Below are 26,212 nucleotides of genomic sequence, written 5' to 3'. Positions count from 1 at the left end.
AAGCGCCGGCGAGCGATCCGGAAGCGTGCAGCTCTGATGCGGGTGGAGGGGCCGCATGGTGCGGTTTTCAGAGGTGGTCGTGCGGTCATGGACAAAAAGTTGGACGTTTAACATACCTATATCAAGACAAAGAGACACCACAATCCGGCCCTTCTTGTTGATATCCTGGAGCGGCCGTCACTTGACTTGCGATTGAGTCGATCACATCACGGAACCGAGTATATCGCCGCTTGCCTTACTGAAAGATCGAGATCCGACATCATGGCGAACAGGCCGCCGGAATACCACGGGCAGATGCCCTCGTCCTTTGACGACCAGTGCGATTGCCCCCCCATCGCTCTATACCTAAACAGCATGTGCATACGCATCATGGCTAACAAGAAATCCCCAGAGAGCTCTACAACGAGCGGCCGATGCAAAAAGTCAAGCGCAAGCTCAAAGAAGAGCCCCTCGTCCCTCTCGGTGAGCCTCGGTTTCCCTCCTCGTACTCCACCATCTCCTCCTCCTCTTGCCTCCATTCACGGCCGCGATTCAAGACGAGACAATGCTGACCAAAGCGCGTGACGCAGGAATCGGCTTGACCGTCCTCGCCTTCGTCAACGCCTACCGAGCCCTCCGAAAGGGCGACTCCAGGCAGGCAAACCGAATGTTCCGCGCGCGAGTCGCCGCCCAGGGCTTCACTGTCATCGCCATGGTCGCCGGCAGCATGTACTACAGCAAGGATCGCGAAAAGACAAAGGAGCTGCGCAAGCTCAAGGAGGAGCGCGACGCCGAGGAGAAGCGCCAGCGGTGGATCCACGAGCTGGAGGTTCGCGACGAGGAGGAGAGGCAGATGAGGGCGGCGATTCAGCAGAGACAGTCGGGCCGGTCAGATTCCGCTTCTGCTGCTGCTGCTGCCCCTGCTGAGGGGACGGGCGGCGTGCTGGGGAAGATGGGATTGTGGGCAAAGGGTGAGAAGGCTGCGGCGGAGGCGGAGGCGGAGGCGGAGGCTGCCGGGGAGGTGCTGGAGAAGAAGGCGAAGAGAGAGAATCCGAAGAGCTCTCTTGGTGCGCTGGGAGAACTATATAGCTCCAAGAAGGACGATGGCTCTAAGAAATGATGCGTCTTTATGACCATCCGGCAGTACGACTCGATCGGGGAAGACAAAGGTATGTATGTATGTATGAACTTGTACGATATTTGATGAAAGGGGGGAAAAGACAAATCACCCCAACTCTCTGGTTATAACTCCAATGGAAGAAAGCATTGGTATCATTTTCTGCCCTCTATGTGCTAGTGAAGTCTATTCCGTCCGTCCAATACCCAAAAGCATATCATGATATCAGGGGAGAATCCAGTGCCCGCGACCTAGAACACAGAAGTTTACATCGTATCATTCCGTGATCATCCATTCAACCCATTGAACCGCCGCTGCGATTCCCTCCTACTAGCCCGGCCATCTCCAGCAATGCCCTGTCCGCCTCAATGTCACCCGTCCCAAGGTTGATCCTGCGACGGGCTTCCGCTTCACGTTCTTCCCAAGCCCATCTCTCTGCTTGCGCCTTGGCCTCCTCGTCACCACCACATCCCCAGACTTCCATGTTCTCGATTCGAAACCGATCCTGAAAATCATATTTCCTCACGATGCTAGTGTGGAAAGCGCCCCCTCTCGACTTGTAGTCATGATTGAAGACTCCGAACTCGAAAGATTCATCAAACAACAGAGACACGGCTCCTAAAGCATGTATGCCCTCCTTGCGATGCGACTGCGTCGGTTTGGGGTGTGGGCACCCAAATGCTAGACAGGGCCGGTTGCCAGGTGGTTTCGTGAAGGTGACGTAGTCTGTATTGATTGTAGAGGCAGGGAAAACATCGTGAATGGGTTCTAGTTGAAAGAGTATTGTTTCCGAATTGCCGAAGCACTCTTTGTGCGTGTGCTTCCAAGGCTCTCGAACGTACACGCCAAACGTTACACGCTCGGATTTACTACCATGAGGGAACCGTTTGGTGGGAAGCGAAGAGGCGAACGATGCCTCTTGGCCTCCCTCGGGGACGTCTGCTAATCTCGATCCGCTGACTAGAAGAATGGTTGGGGCTCTCCAGTTAAAGACCTTGGTCTGGAGGCTGCCCATGGAGAATCCAGCATCGTTTCCCGAATAGAGCAATCTCACTCTTCGGAACAGAGAGGAGCCAGGTAGAAACAGTGAAAGTTGCGACAGCGTATGCTCAGTCATGATGTCGCCAGGGGTTGGGAGCAGAGGTTGCGCAATCTTGCCAATGATGAGCTGCTCGTCACCAGGCTTCTCAACCTTGTGCTTCGAGAAGTCCAGATCCTTGGAGAAAAGAAAGTGTTCAAACAGGCCATTGAACCCAGCAAAGAGGTTGGGGAATAGGACCGGAATGACAGTCTTGAACCGGGTATATCCAATGCCTGGCGACGTCTCGACATCGACGAAGGATGCTAGTACACACTCTGCCGTGGCTCGCAGCGACTCTAGTTCGGGGCCCGCGACCCGGCTGGAATATTGCGATAGACTCTCCTGAGCATCCAGTGGCGCAATCAGCAGCAGCAGCATAATAAGTTTGCGGAAGTTGTCGGTCGGGATGATGGCTTCTTTAATGGCAGCGGCTTCTCCGTGCTTGGTAGCTTCATCGATGTCGAGCAGCTCGAAGGCCGTAATGACAAGATCATCGTCGTCGTCGTCGCCATCATCCTCGTCCTCGGCCATCGGCTCGTCGATTGCAAAGCCTCTTGTGTTGGCGCTCGGCCTCGCAGTGGCGTCTTTTGAAGTGGAATTCCGCGGTGAAGAACCGGTCTCCTCCATCACTTTCCGGTCATACACAGCCAAGCTTTTAAAAAATAATTTCGTCCTGTCTGTCGAGCCCTTCGCAAGAACGCGCTTATATCGCTCCGTCATGATGACAACGACCATGATCAACTGCGCCAGCTCGAGCACCACGGGGGCCTCCTGCAGAAAGGGAAACGCACCCAGATACGAGATCATGTGGAAGATGACCGGCGAAGCCCCGAGGATGTCTGGGATCTCGAGGAAGCGAGCTATGGTGTCCTCCTTGAGATACCGTATGTCGCCCTGCTGGTCGGCCAGTTTCTTGAAGACATCCTTCAGTGAGTAGTACTCCAGCGACGTGAAGCACTTTTCCTTGAATCTGTACGCCTGTTCACGCACAGTTAGCAAAGCCTAGGCCCTTGCTTGTTCCCAGGCCAAGGTGCAACGGCGCGCTCACAAGCTCCTGTGTCAGTTCCTCGTGCGTCCGCCGAGTCCGCCGCGTCTGAGAAGGGGCTTGGCCCATGGTGTGATGAAGGGTATCAAAGGTAGGAGCAATCAATCAATTCATCAATCAATCAAATGCGCAATCAACAGGATTGCAAGGATAAATCGGGGTATCACAAGGAGCACATCAATTGAGGAGGTACAGAATGGTTGCAGAGGGTGGAATGTTGGTGAGTTTCATTAGGTGGTCAAGTAAGGTAGGTAGGTAGAATAGGTAGCTGGCCGGCTGCCTGGCTCTTTGTTCTCTTCTGAGTTTTGGAGAGATGCAGCCATGAAACCATAACGCAGCCAAAGGGGGATCGTTGTCGTCACCCGCAGCCTGCTGAGTCAGCAGGGCATGCTTCTGTTCTGCTGAGTTGCGTCTTCGTCTCTTCATATCTCATTGATTGTGGTAGTAAAAGATGATACTACTGGACACTACAAGGTGGTGCGTCTATATATCATACCACAAATGCATCAGTCATAGTCAGCCCCATGATTCATAGCAACTTGGTGCAGCATCTGTGGAACTGAGACTGAGCGAGCAATCTTGGTGCGCATCCCAAGGCACCAGACATACACAATCATAGGACTTTGCAAGCTGGAACCTCTATAGACTAAATAAGCGGCGCCTTTCCACAAGAACCAGCCACCTACAACAGACGCCACAACGTCTGAGATCTTCCGTAGTATAGTGGTCAGTATGCAAGCTTGTCACGCTTGAGACCCGGGTTCAATTCCCGGCGGGAGAGATCCGCCACACCTCTTCAGAGGTGGTTCGTCTTTTTTTTGTCTCTTTTGAATCTCTCTTTCAAAGGGAACCTTTGTTCAAGATTTTTGCCATGTTCTAAGAGAAGAAATGATATGGATCAACATAAGTCACTCCGATTGCCTTTACATCTTTGACAAAATACGACAAAATCCCAGCCGTGTTGATACGACGTGTAATAAAAAAAGAACTATCCATATTCTCCGTGCCAAACCAATACTCCAGACCCCTTTCTCCCGCTCCCGCAAAATGCATGTCTTTTTGAAGCATCTAAACAAATAATAACAAAAAAACAGATCTAGCCATACACTTCACTGTCAACCATTCAATGCCTTCGCAGAGAGTCAAACACTACTCTTTTACTTCTTTTGCTGTGACAGACTGGATAAGACGCCTATACTTGGCTTCGTTCTCTTCCTCAGGATCAGGAGGTTTCAGATACTCGAGCTGTTTGGTCGAGTGTGCCGATTTGGTCCAGAGAACCGACGGTTTCACTTCCACGGTCTGCTCAGACTCCGTCTCGACCTTGGGGGTTGAGCCATTGGTCCTTGGTTCGTCGGACACGCCGTTTGGCCTGTCATCCTTTAACGCCCTGGGCAGATGCATTGCCAATAACACATACTCGGCACGCGTCATGTTGTCCATAACGTCGTCCATGTATCGCCGTACCTCATCTTGGGGGGCCACTACGCGCATCAAGTTTTCCAGAATGCGTCCAGTTTGTGTAGAGATGCGTATCGTGACGGGTTGGTAGTAGTCAAGCTTGGGGTCCCCGCCATACTCGGACGTGCTTCCTTTGCGGACAATAAGGAACGATGCAACCACTTCCTGGCCAGACGAGCTGGGCAGGTACTCTAGGATGCTAAACTTGGGGAACAGATAGCGATCGCCGGTTCCAAAATCGAACACTACAGCGGAAATGTCGGGCTTCGGCGCCGGTGGTGGTCCCTTGGACCGCAGTGCCTGAGGGTTTGCTTGCTGGGGGCCAGGTGGATTCGAAGGTCGCATGTGGCCATTGGGAGCTTCACTTGGCGGCTGCTTTGCTTGTGGAGGTGCAGGCGGCGCCTGAGAAGGGGCCTTTGCGTCTCTGTGAAGGCGGTCGAGGATTTCCTTCAGATCTGTGGCATCGGTAAATCCGGGACGCCCCTCAGCAATGCGTCGAATCATGTCGCTGGTTTTGGGATCTTCCAAAGCAGCCTTGACAAGCAGTACGACCAAAGGATCGCTCCTGGGCGGCGGCCTCAGTTCGTTTGATCTCTGACGAGGGTTTGAGGCTAGAACGATGTCGAGAATGGTTCGCACTTCATCTGCGAAATACTTGACTGTCCTTCCATCTACAAGTAGCCTGTCGGCCGAAGGACCCTGCTGTCCGCCGCTCCGCCGATATTCCGCATTCAACTGATCAATAATCTTCTGGAAGCGGTCCAGCTCCCCTTGTTTAGCCTGACCCACGGCAACCCTCTTCATGAGGTCTCGCAGCTCCGGATCCCCCGAAGCCTTCTGAGCCAGTAGAGCAATCACCGGGTCGTTGGGGACAGGCTTTGCCGGAGGACGTCCCGCAACTGGCGCTGCTGGCTTGCCCCCAGCTGGAGACTGAGCTGGCCCAGCATTGGCCGGTCGTGTATGCGGCGCTGCAGTCGCGGACGACGACGGCGGCGGTGGTGGTGGTGGTCTCGCTAACGGCGTGCCGGTATAAGCTTGCTGCTGTCCTGGAAGGGGGTTCGTGGGCGGTCGAATCGGAGGCGGAGGAGCTGCTGCTGCTGCCGGAAGTGAAGGTGGAGGCGCAGGGGACAGACCAGCAGGCTGCGCAGAGAGTGCCGGGCTGGGCGATGGTGATGTCGCTACGTTGATCGTCGTAAGCGGCGAAGGTGTAGGCTGAAGCCCCGAGATGCTCGGCGAGGACGTCGCTGGTCGCTGGGAAGGGCTCGGAGCAGCGAGGGGCTTGGGGGTGGTGGCTGCGGTTGGGATTGGCGTCGAGGCCGCCGATCCAGGCGCAGGCGGAGGGGGCATCGAGCCATTCGGGGGGCCATATTGAAGCACCGGCCGGGCGAGCGGTTGAGGCTGTGACTGCGGTTGCGGTTGCGGTTGCGGCGGCTGAGACACTGCCGGTGACTTTGGCACCTGCTGCGGTGTCCGGGGCGGGGGAGGACGCTGCTTGGCTTCCTTGACCACGTACATGGTGGCCTCGAAGATGTGCGGCTCGATGGTGATGGTGACGTTGCCGACTCGGGTCATGCTGTCTTTGGGGGGGTTCTTTGGATCCTCATTCAGCACGCCCTTGCGCTTGTGAGGCTTGGTCCAAAACTTTTCAAAGAGCCCATCGTTGATCCATCGATATCGAGACCGCGAGAGGGATTCCGCAAGAACGCCGCTGTGGAGGGTGAACTAGGTTAGCGAGCGCGGGGCTTCACGACGATACTTTTTGCTGGAACATGCCTTTCTGAAATTGATTGATACTCTTTGGTGGACAGGTCATCGGGCTGCGCAGTCTCGACGGTGGGCAACGGCTGCCCGGGCTGGAGCGAGGTCGGCAGCGGCGGCGGCGGCGTTGGCGACGGCTCCTTGACGACAGGCTCGGGCGGCGGAGGAGGCGTGACGGAGCGGTCGGCTCGCGGAGTCAAGTTGCGGCGTTTGTTGGCATTCTCGACGCGGGCCGACGTCCTCGCAGGGAGCTTCCGCTTCTTCTCCATCGCGTCTCGAGGCGGGTTTACACGGCTGCGGCAGGCGACGGGCGACGGTGCAGCATCATAAGAGCGCCATGCGAGGGCGGCGAGCGGCCTGGGGGGGCGTGCGGCCGGGCTGCTGGCAGAGCAGTTGGGGAGGGGACTGGCGGCGATGCTGCGCAGAGGCCAGCGAAGAAGCGACAAGGAGCCAGAGCAGAGGCGTGCGAAGCAGAAGTAGGACGAAGGTGCTGAGCGGTGCAAGTCGGTTCCAGGCCTTCTTTTTGGCCGGTGTTGGTACGAGTACCAGTACAAATCCTGGAAGATGCCCAGCCCGTTAGTCATTCGCTGATTGGCTGTCGGGGCATCTGCGCTCCTGCAGCGAAAGTGGTGCCGTCGAGCTTCTGCAGCAGGGGCCTGATTGGCCCGCTAAGGGACCGGGCTGGCTGGCGGCGGCGCGGGATTGGCGGGCTGCTACGGATACAGCGCCATCCCACTAGACGACCCCTCTGGACGGCCAGGGCCACAGTGCTGGAGGCAAAAGGTACAGGGCCTTGGAGGGCCTTGTTAATAAGCGCGCTACTAGTAGTATCCGTAGACATGCATACATGTACCTACCACGAAGAGGGCTTGGTGCAACTTCCAACGCATCACCGAGCATCGGTTGGTCTCCTCGAGTTGCTCAACAGCAACATGACCTGACTTCCAAGGAGCATGAAACGGAGCACATCCGGGCCTTTCTCAGTTAGAGCCTCCGGGACCGAAGTTTAGCGATTTGCGGTGCGTGCTCATTGCAGAGGCTGACGTTGAAGGCCGTGATAGTCATGACTCGGAATGCAAGGTGAGACTTACCTGCATCACACGGCACAGTACATGCAACGTCATCAGACCGAGCACATGCACTTCACTGAGAGGTAGGTACCTAGTATCAGAGCATGTACATGCGGCTGGCACGTCCTCTACAGTACATACATACATACATTTTCACTCGGCGGACGACCGATGGGATGTCGATCCTACCGAGCCTCAACGGCCTGCAGCCACCAGTGCCCAACGTCGTCCATGGGCGCACTACCTATAAGGTACTTAGTAGGGTACAGATGGGATACTTGAGCCTTGGAAGGTCCTCGAGGCTGCCTTGTAGGTAACCTCTACGATATCTCATTCAGAACGCAGGTGTGCGGAGTACCTGGTCGGTATACATGAGGTAGCTTGCGGCTGGAAATACGAACCACCTCCTTGGCTAGGCACCTGCTGGGTATCTATGTAGGTAAGTGTGGGTGTGGCAGGGCACAGTGAAGCACCATCCTCACTCATCGCGTACCTTCATGTGTTCAGGGCACGTTTTATCGCTTGGCCACGCCACCCGGAAGGCATACGGGTAGATCCGGTGGCGACTGATGCTCGGCCCTTCTCTTTAGGTATCTCTGCTCAGGTTCGAATACATAGAGACAGAAAGAGAATACTAGAAGGAGAGAGTGCGCTCACCTCAAAATACTCTAGAGAGTTTTTCCCGTATGTAGATATTTTGCACACATGCCCAAGCACGGATTTGATACAAGCGGGCGAGGAGAGAGAGGGTGTCAGGCCTGCAGATGACCAAGCTGTAAATGTGATAGTTGTGTTGAGTGCCAACCAATCGACTCAACACTGAACATATGAAGCAAAGGCGTCGACCAAAGCAGGGGAAAGAAAAAAGACAGACAGTATACATATATTAAAGGTAATGTTGGAAGATATGAGAATACCAAAGAAGTTGTATGTAAAAAATGTGACATTAAAGTGCAAAATCTTGTGTGCCTGCAGTGACTCCATATTTTAAGGTAGAATGTGAAGACAATTCCATTGCTTACGAAAAGCTCTCCCCCGCCATGAGTTGGTCCATGTAGACTGGCTCCATCACCCGCAAATCCCCTGCGTTTCTGCAGCCTCCCGACACCGAAGACTCGATTCCAGACGCAAGGGGGCAACCGTTGCGCTCTGTGCTTGTACCAAGATGGCGGCTCCCTTGCATCCTGCCGTTTGGGCATCCATTTGGCTGGCTGCTATACCATTCATCTTCTATTTCGCCCTCATCGGATTGGGCGTGATTCCCTTCTTCCAGCGGCAGTAAGTTGCATCTCATGCAGTGCCGACGCCCTCAGTCTTCAATTCACACAGTTTTGTCTGATTCTACACCCTACAGCTTCTTATATGCGCACTCCATCAATTCGCTATGGTGGTCGGATATCAATTCCCCCATGGCTTGGGGCTTTGCCAGTCCGTACATGTCCAACGCTTGGTGATGAGAAGGTACGCCACTGACGGCTGACGGGCTTCGCGTTTCCAATAGAGAATCAAGTCACTCCCTTCGCCCTGCAAACTTCAGACGGCGAGACAATCTACGCGTGGCACATTCTGCCGCTGCCTCTGTATCTGCAGCACGAAACCACAGTGGCAACACAGGACGTGGGATTCTGCAACGACTTTACACAGACCGAGTCATTTCGATTGCTTTCCAGCGATCCGGAGGCCAGATTCATCATCTCATGTAAGTGTCATCCCTCTCGTAGCTCAGGACAGGTCAAAGAAGGTCAAGCACTAACTAGAGTTGCACAGTCCACGGTGTAAGCCAGCCTCGGTGCCATGTCGAATTCTTCAGGTTCTATTGGCACATGTAGGCTTTGAACATCAACTCACTTTCTGCATCTAGAACGCAGGCCACATCGCCCAAAACACTCGACCAGACAGCTACCATGCCTTGACCGACACGTCATCGTACCACGTTATAGCCATTGACTACCGCGGCTTCGGCCATTCCACCGGCACGCCCAACGAAAGGGGCCTGATCCTAGATGCCGCCGCCGTGGTCGATTGGGCAATCAATGTGGCGAGAATCCCCTCGAATCGAATTGTGCTACTCGGCCACAGCCTTGGAACCGCCGTTGCCAGCGGCGTCGCCGAGCGTTACACCCTCCAAGGGGTTGATTTCGCAGGCATCGTGCTCGTCGCCGCGTTCAGCGACCTGGCCACGATGCTCAGCGGCTATCGTTTCGGAGGACTCGTGCCCGCCCTTGGGCCGTTTGCCTTCTGGCCCTTTTTTCAGCGTGTCCTCGATAGAGTCCTCGTGGACAAGTGGCACTCGGCTAATAGGCTTGCTAGTATCGTCCGTCATTCTAGGAGCAGGCTGCGAATCAGCTTGGTACACGCAAAGAATGACAGGGACATTCCCTGGAAAGAAGACAACAAGTTGTTCCGGGCTGCTGCAGGAGAAGCCATTGGTATACTGGATGATGAGGAGTTCGATGCTTGGAAGGAGGCGCGGACAGTCCGGACGAGCAACGATTCGTTCGTCACTACGTGGAAAACAGGCGAGGACACTATCATCCGTCAAGAGTTGTTTCCCTATGGCGGTATGTCCGTCAATCCAATCCTTGGCTTACCCAGCTGACTGTATGGCCAGGACACAATGACATTTTGGGCTTTGCGCCGGTCACATTGGCCATCATGAGGGCGTTTGAGCTTGAAGGCACAACCTACGACTAACGTCGTTATGCATATGGATAGTAGAGGATCCAGCCATTCCTAGCCAGACCACAGGCTATGGTCCTTATTGTAACCGAGCAATTGACGATTGATGGCACGCTCTAGCATCTCTCTAGAGAACAAATGCTTTGAATGGCATCTACGTGTGCCCATTGGTCATCGCGAGCCAGCAATGGCCATCCACGTTACACACAGACGATCGAACGCAGAGAGGAGACAGGGATTTCAGTACGCCACTCATGCTCAGTTCTTCGTGACTTGGGTGTCGGTTTTGGTCGTCTCATCAGGCATTGGGCCTGTGAACAACGGGATCTACCAGAACAAACGCCAAAAAAAGAAATGCTCGACGGAGACAGGATTCGAACCTGCGAGGCCGAAGCCATATGATTTCTAGTCATACCCATTAACCACTCTGGCACTCCGCCTATTGGGTGATTGATGCTACTATGTGGACCGCAAGAGGCATATAGAGTCCACGAGAATTGAGCAGGAGGTAAAAGAGAAGTTTTTTTCTCTGGACCCCAGGAAAAGCGCAAAAAAGAAATGTTTCGACGGAGACAGGATTCGAACCTGCGAGGCCGAAGCCATATGATTTCTAGTCATACCCATTAACCACTCTGGCACTCCGCCAATCAGGTGATTGATGAAAGAAGTTGCTCTATTGTCTACTATACGGTATGTAGACAAGCTCAACCCAGCATCATGTTTCTATTCAACTTCTTCTCAATTCAGGGTAAGCCTATGAATTGGGTGGAAGAGACTCGTTTTATTAGGGGCATGTGGTCTCTATCCCTCTTGTTGTACACTCTAAGCTCATTTCATGTCTAAAGAGGCAAACTAAGATACTTGTACTCGTGTGCGACAAGGTTCTAGGTATGGTTGTTGGGCGACCCGGCAATGTCTGTGGGAAGATCGAATGTTAAAGCATAAGGCAAAGCTGAATACACGTAATTGTCCCCTGTACCTTGGTGGCTTGCTGCAAGTCGTACGCTTGTTGAGCCCAAGATCTGCCACAATAAAATTAGTAGGTTGCTTATCGAAGCAACAACTTGAAGATGCATATGCCAGTGCTGTCGCGCAAAAGAGAAGAGCTAAAAAGCCAGTGAAGAGAGGAGACAATTGACATCAAGTGTCCTACCCAGTATACGGCTTTCAAGCATCTTGAGCTGAAACAGCCTGCCATCAGCCTTTCGCTCTCACAACCCCACCAAGCTCGGCTCAGTGCCGCTTCACCCCACCACCTCCCGCCTCGTCTCGTGTCCTGAACCAGCGCCAAAGCCAGCCTCGAGACCCTCCCGTCTCCCTTCCCAGCTCACCACACATATACACACACACGCACACAGCACAATGCCGGTCGAGGAGTCCAAGCCGGTCGACGAGGCCGTCGGCGCGGTCGACGCCGAACTCAAGGCCAAGCAGGCCGCGGCCGAATCCGAGGGCGAGGAGGAGGATGACGAGCCGACGGCGGGTGACGCAGCAGGAGCATCAGCGGGCGGCTCCGGCGCCGCGGCGGGCAAGAAGAAGAAGAAGTCGAAGCGGAAGAAGGCCAAGGAGCTGCTGACGGGCAAGTCGGGCTCGGGCTCGGGCTCGGGCGACCGCGACGACACCGAGGCGGACCTCAAGAGGGCCATCGGCGGGCTCACGCCGCAGCAGCTGCAGGAGCTCATGGCGCTGAACCCGGCGCTGGCGGGCGAGCTGGCGGCGGCGTCGGGCAGCGCGAACCCGTCGCCGGACCAGATGGCCGAGATGCTCAAGAAGATGAACCTGCAGGACATCATGACGGGGCTGGCGGCGGCGGGCAAGAACGCAAAGGACATGGCCTCGTACAAGTTCTGGCAGACGCAGCCCGTGCCGCGCTTCGGCGAGGACGACAAGACGGTCGAGGAGGGCCCGCTCAAGATCCAGACGGTCGACGAGATCCCCAAGGAGCCTGCGCCGCTGGTGGCCGGCTTTGAGTGGGTGGAGATGGACCTGACCAACGACGACGAGATTAAGGAGATTTACGAGCTGCTCAACGGCCACTACGTCGAGGACGACGAGGCCATGTTCCGCTTCAACTACGGACCGGGCATCCTGAAGTGGTGAGTTGGCCTGGGGGGTTTTGTTCGTCTTTACGCAGGAGAACGATATGCTAACCAAAAGTCTCGTCTGAACAAAACAGGGCCATGATGCCTCCCGGCTGGGCCAAGCACTACCACGTCGGCGTCCGCGCAACCCAGTCCCGCAAGCTCGTCGCCTTCATCTCCGCCATCCCCGTGCGCGTGCGCGTCCGCAACAAGGTCATCACCTGCTCCGAGGTCAACTTCCTCTGCGTCCACAAGAAGCTCCGCGGCAAGCGCCTGGCGCCCGTCCTCATCAAGGAGATCACCCGCATCAGCAACCTGCACGAGATCTGGCAGGGCCTGTACACGGCCGGCATCGTCCTGCCCCGGCCCATCAGCACGTGCCGCTACTACCACCGCTCGCTCAACTGGCAGAAGCTGTACGAGTGCAACTTTGTCCACCTGCCCAACGGCAGCAAGCCCCAGTACCAGATCCGCAAGTATGCCGTGCCGGATCGCACCTCCACCAAGGGCCTGCGCGAGATGAAGCCGGCCGACATGGAGGCCGTCGTCAAGCTGATGGACAAGTACATGAAGCGGTTCGACATTGCCCCCGAGATGACGGTGGAGGAAGCAACCCACTGGTTCTGCCCAACCGTCGAGGCAGGCCAGGACCAATACATCTGGTCTTATGTCGTCGAGGTAAGGGCAAACGAATGACATCCCCCCCAGACTCCTTGTAACCTATCTAGCCTTGCTGACTGTTAATCCTTGCAGGACGATGAGAAGAACATCACCGACTTCTTCTCCTTCTATTGCATCGAGTCCTCCGCCATCAACAACCCCAAGCACGACGTCATCCGCGTCGCCTACCTCTTCTACTACGCCACCGACGTCGCCTTCAAGGAGCCCTTTGACAAGGCCGCCCTCAAGTCCCGCCTCAACGACCTCATACACGATGCCCTCATCCTCGCCAAGCTCGCCCGCTTCGACGTCTTCAACGCCCTGTCCCTCATGGACAATGCGCTGTTCCTCGAGCAGCAGAAGTTTGGCGCCGGAGACGGCCAGCTGCACTACTACCTCTTCAATTACAGGGCGAACCCCATAGCTGGAGGCGTGGACAAGAAGAACCAGCTTGATGAGAAGAATCTTAGTGGCGTTGGACTGGTGTTGCCCTAGAGAAAATCAATGGGGGGGGGGAAGAACATTTGCTGTCACCTTTTATGCTATTGTGTGCTGGATTCCATGTGTGTGTGGTATAAGAAGAATGTCGAAGAAGATGATCGAGAAAGACGATAGATGCATAGCAGCTAGCCCTCTTGCTTGACGCAAAATAATCCAAACAAATCCAAGTTCAGACTTCTCAAGCCACGACAGACCCGCTTGCTTGCAATATGCCTCCCGTATACAACAGACATACCAGCCTCCCCCAATATTTAAATATATATATATGCACACACACTCTCTCTTGCAATCAAGTTCTATCCCAACTTGGCCCACGCCATGAATCGCTCCTCCAGGACACTATTAAACCACTCCGGCCGATCCATAAGCGGCGCATGGCCCATGCCCTCAACGATCAGTCCCACGCCCGGCTCAACATACTTGATCAGCTTCTCCCCATTGGCAACGGTAATCATGTTATCCGCCGTGCCATGCATAATCATGATACGCTCCCTCCCCACGCGATCAGCCATGGAACGCAGCTGCGCCGCCGTCTTCCGGTGCCCGGCCGCGGCAATCAGCTGGCACAGAAACCCTTGCCTGGTGAACCACCCCTTCTGGCGCTTCTTGTACAGCTCCTGCGCCTGGAACCGCTGAAAGTTGGTATCGAACGGGAGATACTCGCCGTCCGGCGTGCCCGGCGCAGGGCCGCACCGGGGCGTCGTCTTGGGCGACGGAAGAGTCGCCGCGTCGTCGGGAGCGGCGAGCCACTCGTCGGTGAACAGCTGGCGGCTCGTGTCGGCGATGCCCTGCTCCTCGGACTTGGGCACGACGAAGCCGATGCGCGCCCAGAGGGCGTCGCCCCAGGACTTTGCCGGCCCGCTCTCAAACTGCGGCGTCGTGGCCACGAGCGTGAGGGAGCGCAGGCGCTGCGGGATGGCGCAGGCGACCTCCTGGGCGATCATGCCGCCGAGCGAGATGCCCACGACGTGGACCTCGCGGTCGGCGGTCCAGCCGACGTGGTCCAGCACGTCGACGACGTCGGCGGCCATGGCGCTGGTGGTGTACCGCGCGAGGGGCTTGTCGCTGTCGCCCATGCCGCGGTTGTCGAGGATGAGGACCGAGTATTCCGCGCCGTGGTCGTGGCCAAAGTACTTTGTCTGGCGCTGCCACGAGGTTTTTACGCCTGCGAGGCCCATGATGAGCTATAGAGACACCGTATTTTTGTCAGTAAATGACGGCGAGGGAGGGTCATCATTGCCTGTTCTCCGAGGGAGACGACCGAGGCTCGTAGTGCTGAGAGGAGAAGTATGAAGCAAAGACAACAAGACATACCACAAGCTTGGTCGGTCCATCGCCGTGAATCTCCCAAGAAATCTTCACCGGCCCTCCTCGCCCGTGAGCAGCCTCAACGACGCCTTTTTGATGCGGTTCCAGAGCCCATATTACCGAAGGATACGCCGGGTGCTTGATTGTCTCCTCCGCAGTCGGTCTTATAAACGCCCTGCAATCATCCGGCATTAGTCTCTACAAGCCACATAAAATGACAATGACGAATGCTGTCTAGAAAAGGTACAAAAGGATGAAGCGTGTGTGTGTAGAGAGAGAGAGAGAGACAGAGAGTGAGAGTGAGCTTGATGTAAGGCGGTGCACAAAGCCATCAGTGAGACAAGGAGGGACGTGTGTGCCACCAAACTAGGTACCTCTAGACACTCGTTACACTCTTCAATTGGGTGACGGCCGCATCTTCATGATAACAGAGGAGACTTGCATTGTTTTTCCAAACTGGTACCCTAAAGGATCTTGTCTCGGGGTCCGGGCGAACCAATTCTCAAGAGGATTGTTTTGGAACCTCGAAAGCGATTCGAAGAAGCCAGTTCTCCAAACTGAACTCTTGTGGCAAAGATGGTACTCCGTATCCAATGAGTATGAGAGCAGACAAAACGGCAATATGTAATGCAAAGAGAATCGCTCTCATATGCAGAATCACTATAAAACCTCTCAGGAAGACAGTACGTTTAGCCCCAAGAATAAATGAAGTCGGACAGTCGACGAGGAAGAACCGGCATCTCGTGAGGTTGGAGGTCAAAGCTGCTGACATCATCACCAACACGTAACGTCATTCGCGCTGGGCCTCGGCATGCCAGAAACGTCCGAGAGCATCTGATTCAGTCATGATGCACTTCAGTTTTTCGTTGGGCAATGCCTGCTCGTCTATGCTAAAACTACACTCAGTCTTGCATCATCTTGACAGCGTCTGTCGTATTTTATCAACTTTCCATGCCGTCAAAACATGCAGTTCGTGTTGTCGCCAGATGCCCATGGTAGCCCTTTTCAGCCAGGCGAGGCTGCTATATAGGTAGGTAGATAGTGTGGCCCACATGCTTTATAGACGGCGGACTGTAGCCTCTTATCATCATCCTTCCACAACCGTTTTCGTCTGCCCGCCATGCCGTCACATTGATCCTCACCTCTCACCAGCCAATCGTCGGCGCTGGACTTCTCCCAGTGCCTTGGTTCCGCTCAAGAAGGCGGCCACTCCGACGACACCAATCGCCGGCAGAGTCTGGAACAAGTTCCACTTGGTGTAGTAGAGGAAGAAGACGCCCTCCATCGCAACGATTGATCCGAAGAAGACAACGTGCGAAATGGGAGCGCTGCCCAGGGCCTTTTGCACATGGGTAAAGTTTCCTCCAATGGCGAACCACTATAATCAGTTAGCACATTCATCTTCTCGTTCGCCATGCCCATGATGATACGGGGGAAAAAGAGAAAACGTACGCCGATGAACAGGGCCGGGATGGTAGCTAGCACGGCGAGTGAGAATGCAATCGAGACCATCTTGGGAGGGTTCTTGGGATCAGCCCGGAAGATGTGGTGAATCTCAGCGAGCTTGCCATATCGCAGCGGCTTCTCGTAGCTCGGCACAGCGGGGGCCGGGTCCAGCTTGACGGCGAGGTCGAAAACGGGTGTGACGGAACCCTTGGTCGAGCCAAAGGATCCCAGGACAAGGCTGGCTTCGAGGGGCTCCTGAGAGAGAAGCAATTGGACGGGAAGATCTTTTTGGGTCTGCCTCTTCGTGTTAGAGAATGCTCGTTTGTCCGGCCAATGGTTTGTTTTGTGTTTGTTTCGTGGAGCTCAGCGTACAATTTCAACTGTTCCCTTGCCAGACTCCTTCACGGTCAGGGGGAAGGGTGCTTCCAGGCCAGAAGCCTCCTTCACGACCAGGAACGCTTGGTGCGGCCGCTTCGCCTGGGACCCTTCCTTTGTCGTGAGCGTCACCTTGAGCTTGTCCTGGTGGCCCAGGGTAAGGATGTTTTGCACTCGATTGTCGCCCGAAAACCTAGTTTCCCAACTGTCAGCACAACCATTCAAGTTCAAGTCCCAGGTGTTATTGTTGCATTGAAAAAAAAGAGGCCACAGTAATCGCAAAGGCCAGGAACGCAACCAAAGCGGAAGCTCTGTCTTGGCATCAACGGGAAAGCTCACTTTGCTACCGCATCGTTGCCGGCTTTGGACGTCACCTGGACGGTCCCGTCTGAAAAGGTCCACGAAGAGGCTGCAGAGGCGATGCTGGCGAGCGCCAAAACGGTCGAGGCCACGGAGAATCGCATGGTGGTGCAGGCGGGCGTTTTGGTGCGAAGTCGAAGATGCGATTGCTCCCCAAAGGCGACAAGGACAGCTTTAGAGAGCTTTTGGTGCTAAAGGTTACGTGTTGAGTCGTCAGGTGGGGGCTGCGATTGGCCGGCTGCCAGGAACGACATACGGTGCATGCGACGACGAGCACTGTACAAGCTGCACCGTATAATCAATCATTCAATGTTCTGTGGAAGATGGAGCACACGATGGCTGCTGTCTGGATGATTCATGCAAGTAGATTGAGAAATAAAATGCTTCATGATGATGATATTGTTTTCAACGCATTCTAGCTGTATGTACATGGCAACGCTCAATGCAATGCCAGCTTGGCCTAAATCACAAATCTTGCCTCAACAAAGTTGAATCCTCCGGCTTCCCATCTACAGAGCCCTCGGGAGTTCGTTCCGGTCATAACATGCTCCCCCAACGTAGTCATAACTCTGTCCTCTGGCTCGGCTCCAGCATCGTCTCGCTCCTCTTGTCTTTCGTAGCCGCCTTTGGGAAGTGCCCCGACAGGTCCATCCACTCTGCCGTAAAGGCCAGAACCAGCTTCGTCCAGTCCAGCACAGTCGGCATGTCGAGATGCTCGCCGTCATCCTCCATTGTATGCCACACGTCAGGGAACGGCGTGGGAATCAGGTGGAGGATGTCGACGCCTCGCCTGAGGAAGGGGATATGGTCGTCTTCAATGCCTCCGTAGCCGAACTGGTTGGGATGCTTCTCGGCGTCCGGCAGAAACGGGTGGGTGGAGTTGGACTCGAGCAGACCCAGGTCTCGCATGCGCTTCTCTAATGCTGCTATTTTCCTGTACGCCCAGTGGGTGGTCAAGAAGTAGGACGGCACTCTGGGATTGGGTGATCCGAGAAGATCGAGGAGGACGAAGAGGCTGATGGAGTGCAGTGGCGTCCTGTAGGTCGACATGGAAGGATGGAACTCCGATTCCCACGTCTCAGCCAGAGATCTAAACAAGACGACGTCAACAATGCCATCCATAGACGCAGAGAGAGAGAGAGAGAGAGAGAGAGAGAGAGATGTAGCACGAAAAGTGGAAAATGCAACGCCTACCTTGCCCCATACAGCGAGTCCGTCTGCGTCCAGCGCACGAAAGCCTCCTCACCATCGAGCAAGAGAATCTGCACCCCAATTCCCGGCTCCAAATCATCATCCAGCCCGCCGCTCGCCGCCATGTCGTCCCATTTGGCCTTGAGCGCCCCGTCGATGCTCCTCGCGACGTGCATCAGCATCGCGCACGGCGCCGCGCTGTCCGTCGCCCCGATAAAGTCCTTGGGCTCGACCTTGCTGTCGTAATGCGCCACCAGCGTCAGCCGCCCGACCTCGCCGGCGGCATACCCCGGCGGGTCGCGGCGCAAGATGAGGTTCGCAAACGGAATGTCCTTGTCGCCCGTCGCCGGCGTCTTGGAGGTTGAGTTCTGCCATAGAATCTCCCACTCGGGCAGGTTGGTCTTGAAGAAGTCGACAAAGTGCTTCTGCGTCTTGGCCTGGCCTTCGGTCCCGGGCACGCGCGGGATCAGGATGGGTGCCAGGAGCTTGCCGGTGTGAATGTCGAAGTCCTGGCCGGGAGAGGGAAGACTGCGCAGGTCGTCGTCGGTCAATGTCCCGATACCGAGCGCGGCGCCCACCAGGCTCAAGAGCGGGGCCACGAGGGATGCCCGCAAGAGGTTGAGATGCATCTCTTCTTCTTTTTTGTTTATACGGAGAGTGGAGGTGATGGTTTCGAAGGGATCTGAGAGGCTCCAACCTGCAGGGCCAATCTGCGCGCTCCCTCTCTCAATGCGTGAAGCGGCCGAAAGCAAGCAACGAACAAGCAAAGACTAATCAGGGAACAAGGAACGGCGACGCTAGACCAAAGACTGGAAACACGTCAAGACGAGGCTGTCATCGTCTCGACAGCAACCACATGAGTCGGTGCTTACTGTGTCCTGGCATGTATAAGGGAGGATGTCCAGGTGCTATTATCGCCAGATATCTGGCTGTTATCTTAGCCCCAGCCCAGAGCGCATGTAAGACCGAGCGCCTAAATAATAACGGGGTGTCGTGGCCACTGCGGGATCAACCCCCGCTAAACCGCATTGCGGAGGCCCTGGAATTTGTGCCCTTGTTCCTGGGCTTTTGTTGAGCCGCTATTTCTCGAACCGCGCTTCATCGTCTTGTTCAGCCGGCATGTGGCTTATAAGGGGCTTGCTTTATTCTTATTCTAGGGGTCTTGAATGGTTGTTGGTGGTATGACCGACTTGCCACTTTTTGACGTTGCTCTCAAACCGACTGCAGATTTCCCATCCAGCCAGGAACTGCTCCACCTCTCTTACACGGTCAAATATGAGGTATGTATGTTGAAAGTGTTCTTGATCAAACAATGACGCCTAATCGTGGTGCTGAATCTACATGTAGCCCCGTATTAATAGGAATACCGAGTAAGGATAATACACATCGCCCCTCATGATGGCCCGGAACGCAAAACGGCCAGAGCAATTGTTCCATGATACAAAAGCGTAAAGCACCATCCAAAACGCCATATCAGCCGTGCGCATCGTGCACCGAGCTGCTCAAAACGAAGTCGTCTTTCCTTCTCTATGTGCAAGTGCCCCCCGATCCATGTCTTCTAGTTGAAAAGCTTGCCGTGTCACCTGGCTTCCCTTCCCTCTTTTTTTCCATGTTTGAAGCCTGCCTACCACCAGGGTGTTGAAATCCTCATACCGCATCAAGAAGCCTCCAAGTTCGGTTCATGAGGGCATTAGTTGTGTCAAGGAGCATGAGCGCAAAAGTACACAATGTGAAAGTGAAAAGAATAGGACCTCGAATCCCGAGATTCCTCTAGTTCTTCATGATGATGATCCATCGTGTGCATCTAATGCAGCTTCGTGGCGGCTCGGGCAGCCATCTTGTTGGCCATCTGCTTCTCCTTTGGAATGGTGAGAGCGTTGATGCCCAAAAAATTGCAGATGCTGGTAATCACCAGGTAGGCCCAGCGGAAATAGACCACCATCGCGAAGATGAGATAGGCCCACAGGTAAAACAACTCCAGCTCGGGGCTGATCTGGGGAAGACCGATTCGAGGAAGGTTCCCGAGAACGGCACCGCCGACCAGCGGCGTCAGCATGACAGTCCAGTAAGGGAACGGCTGGCGGGTCAGGTGCGCCAGGATCATCTTGGTCGTCAAACGTCCAAACACAAAGGACATGGTGAAGCAGAAGAGGGTAAGGTGGTTGTCCTTCATGAGCGAGCTGTAGGGCGAGAAAACCCAGGCACCAATGCAGATGGTGAAGACGGCCATCGGAATCCACTCGAAGAAGACGGGGAGGACGGGGAGGTTCTTTGCTCGGCGCGCTCGGGCAACGTTCAGGACGCAGAAGGGGATGTGGCAAGTAACCAGCAGCAAGACCAACATGCCGACCCAAATATCCCGGAAAGACACATCCCCAATGAGGTGAGCCACTCCCTGCAGGTGGTCGCCCCAGATATGCGCCAGAGGCTTCGTGAAGACGTCGGGTCCGTAAATTCCAGAGACAATCATGATGCCGCACGCAATGAGGAGGCCTTCGGTAGGGCCGTTGAAGAAGCCGAGGTATAGGGTGTGGGTGTGGTACGTCTCCCACGTCGAGAAGAACATGGGAAGGCATGGGACAAGCGCCGTGAAGACACCCGAAGGCGAGGTGCCCAGTCCCATGGCGGCCGTCTCGAGCAAACTGGCGAGCGTGCAGTTGAGCGAATCGATGCCGTGGTCGAAGAGCTCGCCCAAACCGCTCGAGGTCCCGGTCCTTCTTGCCTGCTTGCCGTCGACATTGTCCATCGTCTGATACATGAAGAGGCCGAACGCGAAGCTAAAGTATAGCCATGACGGTGCCTACACAATGTGGTTTCTGTGTCAGCATGGTGAGACGCGCTGGCGGCTTGCAGGGCGGTGACGTACGGGTCCCACCAAGTCGGGCACATAGATGACCATCAACCCGACGTTGAAGAGAATGAAGAAGAAGCCCAGGAGGGTGACCATGTTGGGCGCGAGCCATAGCGGTAGGATCTCGACAAAGGCATTCCACTGCAGAGCAATTCCCGTTAGCTACCGTTTTGTAATGTCCGTGTCTTGCATTGTCGTGTCGTCGCGAGTAGGGGCAGCGCAGCGTCGATGGGCAACGTCATGTCGAAGCGAAGGGAGGTAGTTTCGATCGGTGAGGCCATACCCAGGGACCGAGAATGTATTTCGATACTGGTGATTTATCGACGCTCGAGTATTTGTACGACTTGAGATGGATCAGGGCATCATCTGAGATGCACTCGGCCACAGCCTGCTCTAGATCCACCAATTCCGGGTTAGCCACCGCCAGTATAACAGCATAGGAAGGGAGACGAAAAAAAAATAGCGATGCCCTCCAGCTGTCACCTCGATAGCGCCGCCACGCGGCCACGACCCATCGAAACGAAGCAGGACACCCCTTTCCCACCCCCTCGGCTTCAAACAAGATCTGGACCTACTTGTGTTAGGAGCCATACTGCCACCACCTCGTGTTGAGGTAATATCGCCTTGGTGCAATGGCAGCGTGTTGCTGGACATCGTAGAGGGGGACGGCGAGGCCGGGGCCCGGAGGGAGGTAGGAGCTTTCTCTTTTAAAGAGGACACAAGGAGAAGCGGCGCCAAAGGGGGAGGGGAGCCTCTTCGGTTGCTCCAGGTTTGTCTCTGCGGGAAGAACTAGCACGAGCAGGTTACTTCCTTGCTCCCGTGCGTCCGAGACTGCGCAAACCTCAGACAAGATTTTTTTTTTTTGCTGCTGCTGCTGCTGCTGCTGCTGGTCGCCCAAGTGACCAAGAGTCTGGTTTCGTTGGGAGGCGTGCATGAGGAGGGACGGTTTGTGGTCCCTCGGACCCCTGCTAAAGAGACCTCGGAAAATCTGCCCGTGGGCCTCTTGGACCGCTAAACCCGTCCCAGTCCCCTGAGCTGGAGGCGCTACGAGGCCCGAGAAGCCCCCAGAGAGCTGCTGGAGAGCTTCCACGGCTCGCCTAAATGGGGGATCTTTGACGCGGGCCCCACTGTCCAATGCGTAATCTGCCAGTCAGTTGGTGTTGTGGACGCCAGCACGTGAAAGCCGCCAGCCCCAATTACATGCCCGCCCGTCGAATTGGGACCAATCTCCCCGACTTCAAGACGCTCAGCTCTCGGAGTAGCGGTACCTTGCGAGACGCTGTGAGTTGTTGGGGATTGCAAGGCACATCTACCTGCCTTGGTGCAGAAAGAAATGTCATTGAGTCATTTTAGGTATCACAGGTGCTAATAACGGGTAGTGTGATGTGTGATGTTGTTAGCCATGCCGGATTGATGGGCCGGCAGGAAGCGCTACATTCATGTCATGGCGTTTAGTACATCAATGCAGTTGCTGGCTGACGACGCAATGAGTTGAGAGTTTGCGGGTGATGCTGCGCCGAAATCCTGTGACACCATGATGGACAACTACCTAATAGTACTAGCAACAAGATGGATCAACATCTCCCCATAAAGGAGTGGAAGTTAAAGGACAAGAGCAATAAATGAGAGCAGAAGACATCATCAAGTTGCATCACAATTATCGTGATGTGCTACATACATGTGCCTATCCGGGTACTACCTAGGTGAGAAGCCTGCTGAAAATACCTACAAGTCCCCAGCTTCATCTGATCCCTCATCGCTCAATCGGCAGGCTTCCTCCCTGCAGCGACCTGATCCCCTCAATATGCACGTAAACCCTGCACAGAGTCTCCTCGAGGGAGGCCGTGCGTATCGATATTGCAGATGCATCGAGCCTCACCCTCGCCATGATGTCAACTACTAGGTAGTACCTACTCCGGGACCGATCGCGTGATCTGGGAAGCATCATGTGCCAAAGCTCAACAAAAAGTTCACATGTCCGGATAGACTCGCACCAATGCATTCATCCATGCAAGATCAACCGCGTAGCCTAAATGCATGTCGACTGGAACCTCCCATCATTTTTCCGTACCCGATTCACGGTGCTAAGACAAGATAGGGCAGCGAATCATGTGCTCAAATCAACTTACAAATACGTACCCAGGTGCAATCTTGAGGACAAGACAAGAGGCATGCGGCCAGTTCAGAGTGGCAAGCAATTATAATCGTATCAATTGTATCGTATCAAAACAGGGCATGCAAAAAGTATTAGTAATTTCATAGTCCAACCTCACCCCGTACGTATATGCCAACGTCGAGGGATACCAATGTAAAGCGCACGCTCCAATGAGAAACCAAACCAATCAACCATTATGAGCGATCCTCCCGAGCACACCCAAATGTTTGCTTAATCGCACGACTCTTTTTCAAGCACCATCGTCTTACAGCATGGCAAACCCAACAAACATGGTTCCAAGGAGAACAGCCAGTCCATAGGCTCGTCCAACCTCGACCGCGGGGGCTGCCATCGACTTGCCCTTGCCGCTGCTGCTGCTGCTGCCTCCTCCGGGGGTACCGGTGAAGATGGTGTCGGGGCCTGCTGTAGTGGAGGTGCTTTCTGCCGTAGTCTGAGTAGCAGTGGCGGTCGTGTTGTACCGCTTGGGATCAGTGGCACCGCAAGGGTTGTCCTCGGCGCAGTTAGAGGCACAAGTGTTGTCTCCTCCGCAGTTGTTTCGGCACTGAACGACGTATTCTTGGCAGATGAAGAATGGCAGCGTCAGGGTGTATTCGGAGATGTTGGGCTGCTTGTTGTCACCGCAGAGACAGCCATAGCTCAATGTTTTCTAGTAGTAAGAGACATTGTCAGCATTGAGCACACTTAGGTAGACTCGCAATGGGAGATCCAGTGACGTACAGGATTACACTCGTTGACCAGCGTCTTCTTGTTGGTGGTCTGCTGGCAGATGATGGGGCACGTCGACGTCTCCGAGTTGCACCAGTTCTCTGCATCCCCATTAGCATCAAAGAACTTGCTCGGCGGACAAGATCATATCTCACGTCTTGTCGACAAAGGAACACTGTCGGGATCGATGTAGTAGTCCTTAGCTATCGAGACGGCAACCATGGTGGCGGTGACCAGAAGTGACTTGAGGGACACCATCTTGACTGTTGTATGTGATAATATGTCGAGGGAGAAGACGCGCTTCGTGATGAGGGGGTAGACCAATGATGCTGTGAGAGACCTGTCGCGGAGCGGTGTTAGTGATGCAGTCTGCAACGATGCACAATTGAATGCTTGTTCGCGAGATATGAAGACAGGAGAGGAAGAGAGAGGACGAGAGAAGACGGAGGAAGCAGCTCGGGCGAGGACTCACAGATTATGTAAAAACGACCGGCAGGCGCAGGAGAGTGAATTGCGGATCCAGAAGCGAGAGACCGGGGGAGGGAGAAGGAGCTCGAACAAACGACTCGATAACGACAGAGATGGCAGCGGCGGCGAGGGAAAGAGAAGAAGAAGAAGAAGCAGAAGCAGGACAGAACCAAGGAGGAGGCACGCGGCGAGAAAAGCACCTGGCACTTTTATGAGCTGGCCGGCGGAGGCGACGGAGGTCCGGCTCGGGATGTCTCCAGAAGAGCCAGAGTGACCAGGGCGGGTGGGAAGCGAGACCAGGAGTGTCTGTCTGGCCACGGCCCCCCCCCAGCTGCTGGAAGCTGTTCCATCCCTATCAAGCCGATGGACGCACAAACGGCCAGCTTCAGTATCAGGCTAGCTCCAGTTCGTGTTGCCCTCCACAGGCCACCGTCTGGGCAGAGCAAACGGGGCCCCCTTGGGTCTCACATTGCGTGTAGACTTGTACTCGAGCGATGGGGTGTCGGTACTTGGTGGTTGGGTTGTAGTTGTACTACGATAGGTGCAGGTGGGAAAAGAGGGATGCAGAGAGACGAATCGATGCCGCGAGTCGTGATAGTGCGGTGCTAACAAGCAGCGGTACCTCGTAAGGTTGCGTCTGGAGCTCGATCTAGTGCTGCTGCTACTGCACTTCTCGCACTCAATTGCTGAGAAGCTTTGCACCAAGTGGCGACCAGGAGCAGCTATCTACAAAGCATCGAACAGCGTTTGAGCATACCTTACGTAGGTAGGTACCTAGAGTCAAAACAACAACCTTCGACCAGATAGTACACGGCTTTGCGGCGGCAACAGGGGGAGGGCTTCGAAAAGCTACGAGTACCTTCAATACCTACAAATTACAAGTCATCCCATCCATCGTCAAATTGCCCGCTAGTGCGCAGTACTAGTAGCGCGTCTTCGCTAGTGGAAAGATCCGAGCTTGCAGTATTAGCTTCCTCTCCCCCCTTTTTATGAGCTTCTGGGCAAGCTGGGAAATGAACCGAGCGGCTTACTTTCGCGGGTGGGAAAAAACGGGCACCACACGAGAAGAGGCTGGATCTGCCAATGGCGTCTAACGTTCATGTACCTAGTAAGCCAGGCTCTCTCTCTCTTTCTCTGCAAATCCCCGTGGCACAAGTGTTGACAACTGGCGTTCTGCTGTCCGACTCTGGCCTCTCATTCTCTGAAGCAATCCACCCGCCATATGCATAACGAGTACTACTACGAGTACAACCGCGATAACCTGATGGCATCGTGCGGCTCCTCGGGCGGACTCTCCCATCAAGCCGTGCCGCAGGCAAAGTCGACGGGGGGCCCAACATTACGAGCCCGCTAGCCAGCGCCGAGAGCAGTTGAGCCTGTCGCCCGTTGAGCCAGGATTCTCCGCTTGGTCGTTGACGAAGGGAATGGGTAATAATCGAGAGAGAGAGAGAGAGAGAGAGAGAGCCACCCATCCATTCTACGCCGTATCAGTCGCCCCCCTTCGTATTCTGCTATGCATGTAGATGGAGACGGGAGCTACAGACTCGACCTTATGCAGACACTTGCGACCAGTAGGCACGTCCAGAAGGCAGGCGAAAATGCTCCGCGTTCTCCGCACACTAGCAATACTAGTAGTAACGGCTCCAGAGGAGGCAGAGGAGGCCGTCATGAAGCCTGTTGACATCGTAACAAGATCCGCGAGGAATGCAGCCGACTCTGCTGGCCTGAACAGTCACATTCGTGGGGAGATCCACCGACACAACCAGGCCGCGATCATCATGCCTGTAACATTGCAAAGAGTCCTAGCGAGGCCAAGGGAGGAGGGGCGCGGGAAGACATATTACTCGTACGGACGAGAGCCGCCCTCTGTCCAAGCACGGTTTCATGGCTTCACTAACAC

At 55.0% G+C, this 26,212-nt stretch overlaps 10 protein-coding genes across 10 annotated transcripts; 3 read left to right on the top strand and 7 right to left on the bottom strand.

Moving 5' to 3' along the window:
• Positions 1-261: 261 nt before the first annotated feature.
• On the top strand, positions 262-1,099 carry TRIREDRAFT_64685 (uncharacterized protein; the record flags this gene model as incomplete). The annotated part of the gene is made up of 3 exons (XM_006966788.1): positions 262-317; positions 392-462; positions 570-1,099. 3 exons carry the CDS (start codon positions 262-264, stop codon positions 1,097-1,099), a joined length of 657 nt encoding a protein of 218 aa, XP_006966850.1.
• Positions 1,100-1,391: 292 nt separating this feature from the next.
• TRIREDRAFT_108962 (uncharacterized protein) lies at positions 1,392-3,291 on the bottom strand (the record flags this gene model as incomplete). The annotated part of the gene is made up of 2 exons (XM_006966683.1): positions 1,392-3,155; positions 3,226-3,291. 2 exons carry the CDS (start codon positions 3,289-3,291, stop codon positions 1,392-1,394), a joined length of 1,830 nt encoding a protein of 609 aa, XP_006966745.1.
• Positions 3,292-4,371: 1,080 nt separating this feature from the next.
• On the bottom strand, positions 4,372-6,710 carry TRIREDRAFT_79461 (uncharacterized protein; the record flags this gene model as incomplete). Its single annotated transcript, XM_006966682.1, has 3 exons — positions 4,372-6,081; positions 6,142-6,405; positions 6,453-6,710. The coding sequence occupies 3 exons, from the start codon at positions 6,708-6,710 to the stop codon at positions 4,372-4,374; spliced, it is 2,232 nt and encodes a 743-aa protein (XP_006966744.1).
• A 1,966-nt stretch (positions 6,711-8,676) lies between these two features.
• Positions 8,677-10,205, top strand: TRIREDRAFT_64620 (uncharacterized protein; the record flags this gene model as incomplete). The annotated part of the gene is made up of 6 exons (XM_006966787.1): positions 8,677-8,789; positions 8,866-8,939; positions 9,013-9,210; positions 9,279-9,286; positions 9,373-10,072; positions 10,123-10,205. 6 exons carry the CDS (start codon positions 8,677-8,679, stop codon positions 10,203-10,205), a joined length of 1,176 nt encoding a protein of 391 aa, XP_006966849.1.
• A 1,253-nt stretch (positions 10,206-11,458) lies between these two features.
• On the top strand, positions 11,459-13,426 carry TRIREDRAFT_79459 (uncharacterized protein; the record flags this gene model as incomplete). Its single annotated transcript, XM_006966786.1, has 3 exons — positions 11,459-12,286; positions 12,367-12,949; positions 13,025-13,426. The coding sequence occupies exons 1-3, from the start codon at positions 11,553-11,555 to the stop codon at positions 13,424-13,426; spliced, it is 1,719 nt and encodes a 572-aa protein (XP_006966848.1). The 5' UTR covers positions 11,459-11,552.
• A 302-nt stretch (positions 13,427-13,728) lies between these two features.
• Positions 13,729-15,287, bottom strand: TRIREDRAFT_122646 (uncharacterized protein; the record flags this gene model as incomplete). The annotated part of the gene is made up of 3 exons (XM_006966681.1): positions 15,183-15,287; positions 14,747-14,915; positions 13,729-14,616 (listed from the first exon to the last, which is right to left on the bottom strand). Coding segments are annotated over exons 1-3 (1,059 nt in total). The 5' UTR covers positions 15,185-15,287.
• A 591-nt stretch (positions 15,288-15,878) lies between these two features.
• TRIREDRAFT_64600 (uncharacterized protein) lies at positions 15,879-17,025 on the bottom strand (the record flags this gene model as incomplete). The annotated part of the gene is made up of 4 exons (XM_006966680.1): positions 15,879-16,118; positions 16,193-16,480; positions 16,559-16,754; positions 16,901-17,025. 4 exons carry the CDS (start codon positions 17,023-17,025, stop codon positions 15,879-15,881), a joined length of 849 nt encoding a protein of 282 aa, XP_006966742.1.
• A 457-nt stretch (positions 17,026-17,482) lies between these two features.
• On the bottom strand, positions 17,483-18,928 carry TRIREDRAFT_22718 (uncharacterized protein; the record flags this gene model as incomplete). Its single annotated transcript, XM_006966646.1, has 2 exons — positions 18,116-18,928; positions 17,483-18,011 (listed from the first exon to the last, which is right to left on the bottom strand). The coding sequence occupies exons 1-2, from the start codon at positions 18,739-18,741 to the stop codon at positions 17,483-17,485; spliced, it is 1,155 nt and encodes a 384-aa protein (XP_006966708.1). The 5' UTR covers positions 18,742-18,928.
• Positions 18,929-19,916: 988 nt separating this feature from the next.
• On the bottom strand, positions 19,917-21,617 carry TRIREDRAFT_122644 (uncharacterized protein; the record flags this gene model as incomplete). Its single annotated transcript, XM_006966679.1, has 4 exons — positions 19,917-20,912; positions 20,979-21,104; positions 21,247-21,356; positions 21,539-21,617. The coding sequence occupies 4 exons, from the start codon at positions 21,615-21,617 to the stop codon at positions 19,917-19,919; spliced, it is 1,311 nt and encodes a 436-aa protein (XP_006966741.1).
• Positions 21,618-23,213: 1,596 nt separating this feature from the next.
• On the bottom strand, positions 23,214-24,456 carry TRIREDRAFT_79448 (uncharacterized protein). The gene is made up of 4 exons (XM_006966678.1): positions 24,317-24,456; positions 24,000-24,184; positions 23,857-23,945; positions 23,214-23,785 (listed from the first exon to the last, which is right to left on the bottom strand). The coding sequence occupies exons 2-4, from the start codon at positions 24,100-24,102 to the stop codon at positions 23,384-23,386; spliced, it is 594 nt and encodes a 197-aa protein (XP_006966740.1). The 5' UTR covers positions 24,103-24,184; positions 24,317-24,456; the 3' UTR covers positions 23,214-23,383.
• Positions 24,457-26,212: the final 1,756 nt, after the last annotated feature.

Source organism: Trichoderma reesei, assembly GCF_000167675.1.
Source record: "Trichoderma reesei QM6a unplaced genomic scaffold TRIREscaffold_14, whole genome shotgun sequence".
Lineage (NCBI taxonomy): Eukaryota > Fungi > Ascomycota > Sordariomycetes > Hypocreales > Hypocreaceae > Trichoderma > Trichoderma reesei.
Note: the sequence above shows the minus strand (reverse complement) of the source record. Positions and strands in the feature narration are given on the sequence as shown.

Coding starts and splice junctions, on each gene's coding strand:
- TRIREDRAFT_79448 (XM_006966678.1), bottom strand. CDS start 24,102: ATGGTGTCCCTCAAGTCACTTCTGGTCACCGCCACCATGGTTGCCGTC. Junction 23,946..23,999: donor TGTTCCTTTGTCGACAAGAC/GTGAGATATGAT, acceptor ATGGGGATGCAG/AGAACTGGTGCAACTCGGAG. Junction 23,786..23,856: donor TGGTCAACGAGTGTAATCCT/GTACGTCACTGG, acceptor TCTTACTACTAG/AAAACATTGAGCTATGGCTG.